Here is a 6,000-nt window from a genome sequence, read left to right as displayed (position 1 = left end):
AGATGCTGATGTGGTGTGGCGGATGGTTGCTGAGGTGGCTTCACGACTTTGCTTCAACAAGGTTTGGCTCTAGGATTCACCATAAAACATCGCTCTCAAAACTTTCGTTATAAATTTTTTATTAAAAAACACTAAATAATGGGTTCATTAAACCCCGTATTCTAATAAACCCATTGTTTTATTAATAAAAAAACTACTTGTCAAGCCTTCAAGCGAAGGCTACATGGAGAGGGTCTTCACTCAAAGGGGGTGGTTTAAGCAAAGGCCCAAAGGGTGTTTGAATGAAGGGTCCCCTTCGTTTGAAGGCATTTACAATTTTTTTGGGCAATCAACAATTCTTGTTCATCACTAGAATTGTAACCTACTATTATGGGATGAACCACATATACATATGAACAATATTAAAAGCATTAAGGGGGATGAAATCAACCTCTATCTCATTAATGTATTGGCATTTATCCAAAATTTTGCTTTACATTATTTATCCATTTGTATTTCCACAACTCTAATAACCCATCCCAATGGTTATGTGTGTGGATGCTTGTTTGTTTTAAGTAACCAATTTTTCTTAAATAAGGTTATATTGTGACACTAGAGCTACCAAAGTAGTAATTCTATTCTTGTTAACTTGTAACTTCAAAACAAAAAGTTTATTCATCTCTTCAAATTCATTTTCCTTATTGACCATGCATTAAAGTTTGTCATCTATATCTGTATTATCATCTATTTCCATTTCACCACATCTTTATTATCATCTATTTCCATTTCACCTTCATGTATGAGAAATGATTTGTAATAATGTTCATATTATTGGTGTATTGATAATAGTACTATTTAATACTATTTAAAATATCTATAGTAATTTTAAATTTTATTTAAGTTGGTGTATTGATAATAGTACTATTTAATACTATTTAAAATATCTATACTAATTTTAAATTTTGTTTAAAGACTATCCACAATATTAATCAAAAGAAGAACTGATAACAATCTAAAGACTTGGTATTAGCCACTAAATAACACCGATTATTCTAACAAAAAGAACAAAGTAACATAAAAACCTCAAAGCGCAATAAATAAGTAGCCAACCAAATTGCTTTTTCAGGGCTTTACTTTCTTTCCAAGTTTTCCCGTTGAAACCCTATCAGTGGAGGTGAAGGTATGCATTAACTTCACATTGCATTGCTTCTCTTAAACACATTTAGAACTTACCTTAGGGCTACAAGGTTTTACTTTCTCACGTTCTATCAACAGGACTAAGCAAACTTTATGTGCTTCAGATTATTGCTGAATCTTCAAAGGCTGGCAAATTCATCCGATTAACATCTGCAGGGAGAAACCTCGGTCTGTGAGTTACATATATTTATACTTTCGTGCTAATTGCTTCGAATGAATACATCTATGCGCGTTTGTAAACCTTTTTTTTCTTCTTCCCTTGAATGCCTGTTTTCAATGAAAGTTTTGAAACGAATTTAATGGTAATGTTGATTTTACGTTTTGAATCAAAATTTACAGTACAAAGATGCATTAATTACAAATTACAAACGGTCATTCGGTTGTCGACGAACATGATGCCCATTACTAAGAAAATTTCAATCTGACAATAGCAGAATGAAAAAACAAAAAGGAAGATCAGAGCTCAAATGAATGATTGTTGTTAAACTTTTGTGCTTTTAAGTCTGCTAGTCACCAAGTAATTTTATTCCCTGGGTTGGGCAGAAATCAGTGTGACCATAACTTTCTCATTACCTCAGCAAGAGATTCATTCCGTACCTTCATGTTGTAACCCTAGCGCGTAACTGCAATTTGTGGCGTCTTATACTCTTCCGCCACTAGACGTGTTGTGGTATTTAATCTGTAGAATCAGCTTTGCTTTGCTTGCTGTTGCTTGTTTATGGGCTGCACTACAAAAATAGAATTCTATTTTGAGAGGAGCACTATGCCCTAGTTAGTGAGTTAGGTCGTACCGATGGGTTTTTTTGACAAGAGTAAAATTGTACGATCCTAGCTATGAGACCTTCTGAGTCCTTAAAAAACTTTTGAGCCGGAGTGGTGAGTGAACCAATAGAATCCAAAATGGTTCTTAAACTTTTTGTGGGGCTCCAATTTTAGCGATTCAGGCACCTGATAAAAAAATGCATTGGTTAGACCTCATCGTGAGATAACCAAATCTTTTGTGGAGTTTTGGTCAAGTATTTTTTTCTGTGTCCGAGTTGGGTTGGCATATTGGTGTTGCTGAGTCCAAGTCATGTAAGTGTGTTTATTTGTATATCTGACCATACAGCTAAGAACCAACATTGCATACTACTTTATCTAACTAATCCTTTCTATCAAATTGAAATTGTTGTTTGAAGTTTGAATCTTATGTGTAGTTGTTCCCTCTTTGTTTGTTTTTTTGGTTAATTGAGGGATCTATTGGGGCTCTCACCTGAGAATAAAACAAACCATACAAAATAACAACAATTCCTATCAACCAAATGGCTCAAATTGGACAAAGATTAGCTCGATAAACAAGGCTAAGTACTAGCCCTCATCAAGCAAACTGGATCATCTTTCTTTGTATGAGAGTGCAGTCCCGTACAAGAGGAAGAATTGCTGACTTCTTAGGAGATACATGAATCCTATCCATTGAAGATGAACCACTACAGTTAGGGCCTAATGACTGACAATGGAAAACCTTGTTTCCAAATGAAACCAAGTCTAGAAGAGAAGGGAGGTAACTCCAACCGAAGGAGGCAAAGCTTGGCATGCAGCCAGGGGAGCTGAATCCAGAGAAGAGTGAACTACCTCCTGTGAAGAGGAACCTGAAACAGGAGGTGTACATGCAACTACAGCAGTGGCATTTGTTAGGGAATTGCCACACCTTTTTGAAATACTACAAGGAAGAGGAAAGGCACTAACATGAGGAAGAGGGGTGCCCAAAAACATTGATCCTGAGGTTCAACATCTTTCCCTAGGTAGCCTGCCCAAAATGTTGTTTGGGCCATGAACAAGACCCAGCTACATGAGTGTGGCCAAAGAAAGATGTACAATGTACATCTTAAATTCAGCCCCTGGTAATCCAGTGTCTTCTTTCAAACATTGATCTCCTAGTTTAGGACCAATCTCTTTAGCCAATCCTTCAGAAATATCCATCTCAACAAGCAGCTGAGCAAATGTAGGGTGTGAATGACAAGCTGGGTAAGGAGAGGTGGAAATAAAATTGTCCAGGGATTTACCAATGACAAGCTGGAGGACAGCAGGTAATGTAAAGGGAGGTTAGGAAGCCTAATCCAAACTGGCATCGCAGAAGAGGTCTCCGCTAAGGAGTTGAACTAAGGAAATTAGGTCTTCATCCAAAGGGAGGCACTTCTGAAATACAGAAGGGCCAGCCTCAAGAAGCAACTAATGAACCTGTAACAAGAGACAGACTGCAATAAAAAAACCTCAAGCACAGCAACACATGTCAAGATCCTCAGAGAGGAGCAAATGCCAACTTTTAGAGATCTATACATGGACATCCCAAAGGCTTGGCCAAATTTTGTGAAGCCTGCAAATAATCATCAGATGAGCATAGTGCTTTTCTTCTTCATTTGCGGAATAGGACAAGATAAAACCAATTTTATCATAGCAGGACTTCTCACACTGGTGGAGTGGACATTCTGAGCAGTTGCAGCCTTTGCAGGAACCTCCAAACAAAGCTGCAGAGATCCCACACCTGGGGATGGAGACACAGCTGACACATTAGCATGGGACATAAATAGTCCAAATTGGTCCTAATTTGTTGCTTAGATAACAATTCTTCAATGAAAATCCAGGCATGAATCCTTCGTGAGTATCCACATGAATATGGATCGAAGATATGCCTACTAGGATGCTGACTTTCACCTGGGCAGTATTCAAAATTTTGGGTTTGTAATTGAAAGGATGATCTCATATCCCAAACTATCTTTATTTTTAGTTTGAGTGAGATTTAGTATTTTTGATGAAATCTACTTTTTAAATCAATAACAAATAAAGATGGTGGGGCAGTGAATTATGAGGAGTGAGTAGAGAGTTCAAACTTTGAGTGACAAAGTTCCATAGCCTGTCTACTAGGATTCTGACTTTCACCTGGGCAGTACTTAAAATTTTGGGTTTGCCATTGAAAGGATAATCTTATATCCCAATCTATCTTTATTTTTATTTTGAGTGAGGTTTAATATTTTTGATGAAATCTTCTTTTTAAATCTGAAATGCAAGCAATAACAAATAAACTTGGTGGGGCAGTGAATTATGAGGAGTGAGTAGAGAGTTCACATTTTGAGTGACAAAGTTTCATGGCACATTATTTTTTTTTGTATATAGAAAATTAAACCAGAATTGACTAACTTATTCTAGGAGTTCATAGTAGTTCAGACAAATTGAATTTCCAAGACATGAATAAAAACTCATCAAAACTCAAAGCTGTGGTAGACCACAGAATATTCCTCACAATTTAATTTTTAAAGACAAATGCATATCAATTTTTGTTGTTTGAGTTAAAATATTCATGGCTTTGAGTTACTCACAGAGATCCGAGAAATATGAATTTTCCTTCTGCTAAACATGATGAAGAAGGGATGTAAACTAATCTATCTCTAGGCTTATTTAATGCCTTACAAGATTCTAGATTACTTAGTTTGCATTCAATAGAGAAAACTTCTGCACTTCAAGACTAATTTTTTTTGTTTCTATTTACAAGAACTCTGCTTCATAGCTGTCCTTTTATGTCCAAACCAATACACAATTTAGTTAACATTGACGGACAGGGATTTTTAGTGCAAGTTGTTTTATTACTTGTACAAATTGTTTCAATGTGTTGATATTCTCATTCTTATAGATATAGATGAATATTGCACAGCTAAAGAATTTTTTAGCTGAAGGTTTGCTTCTGTTGTAGAAATAAAGTTTAAGTGACGTTTTTCATTTTTTTAGTGAAGGATCATGACATAGTCTTGATAATGTATTTCTCATTTTTTGTTGGAGGTGATACAAATGTTTAAATGATTGATGTATTGAAATGCTGTAATATTTAGTGTTAGTGTCTATTCAATTTATTCTTAACTAAATAATTATGTATATGTTTCTTTGTTGTATAGGTTACAAGATGATGAAGCTTGACTTCAGTGGCCTTGAGCCTGCGACACTGCATCAGCTCCCAAATGATAACATGTCTGACATTTTGTCCCAAGCACCATCGTTCAAGTTGCCAAATGACACTGATGTATGCTACCTACCTCTATCAAAAATACACAATAAATATTAAGCATACGAGTGAATTACAGCTATGTTGTTTCCTAAGATCCCAAATGATATCTTTAAGCACTGGAAAGCAGTGGAAGAGTTTAACTTAATCCATCCTGTGTTATTTGTTAACTTGTGTGTGTGAGTTTTTTTCCATGAAATGAACTTGGAACAAATATGTTTTGCTTTGGATGTTGAATTGTACATCACAGAGGCCCTGCTTACAGGGTGGTACCATATGCTAGGGCTTGTAAATTGAAACTATTGGTTTAAACATGAATGGATTTGTTAGTACAAAACCTTGTCTGCCAGCTAGTACCAAAGATTTTTCGTGATCATCTATGCCAGATTGCTTGCAGACTGAAATTTTTCTATATTTGCAGTTTGATGGTTTCCAAAAAGCAGCAGTGCAAATGGTGAAACCAGCAAAAGGGACAACAACTCTGGCTTTTATATTCAAAGAGGGTATTATTGTTGCTGCTGATTCTCGTGCCAGCATGGGAGGATATATATGTACGAATTTTATGTAGCCCCTCTTAATTTTCATATCTAGTCTCTATGAGTCTTCTTTTATGCATATTGCTTTATAAACAGTGAAACGATGAGAATTTCAGGAGTGAGATCTTACTTTAGCGTAAATTTGAAGTATATGCCAATTTTGTTTTGACCTTTAATCAATCTCTTTGTTCAGTGTAATTTTACAGTTGAAGTAAGTTTTATTAGTTAGCTCATTTAAACATTATATGTCTGGGACAA

General features: G+C 35.7%; 1 protein-coding gene across 3 annotated transcripts in view; it reads left to right on the top strand.

The window, feature by feature from the left end:
• Positions 1 to 1,022: 1,022 nt before the first annotated feature.
• Positions 1,023 to 6,000, top strand: part of LOC131060248 (proteasome subunit beta type-5) — a 45,050-nt gene continuing 40,072 nt past the window's right edge. The window contains exons 1-4 of one of the 3 annotated variants that reach the window (XM_057993422.2): positions 1,023 to 1,159; positions 1,281 to 1,348; positions 5,100 to 5,224; positions 5,628 to 5,757. In XM_057993422.2, coding sequence (XP_057849405.1) covers positions 5,108 to 5,224; positions 5,628 to 5,757 — 247 coding nt within the window. In that variant the 5' untranslated portion in view covers positions 1,023 to 1,159; positions 1,281 to 1,348; positions 5,100 to 5,107. The other 2 variants (XM_057993421.2, XM_057993420.2) reach the window with 2 other exon arrangements.

The sequence above is a fragment of the Cryptomeria japonica genome, chromosome 1 (genome assembly GCF_030272615.1).
Source record: "Cryptomeria japonica chromosome 1, Sugi_1.0, whole genome shotgun sequence".
In the NCBI taxonomy this organism is placed as follows: Eukaryota; Viridiplantae; Streptophyta; class Pinopsida; order Cupressales; family Cupressaceae; genus Cryptomeria; species Cryptomeria japonica.
Note: the sequence above shows the minus strand (reverse complement) of the source record. Positions and strands in the feature narration are given on the sequence as shown.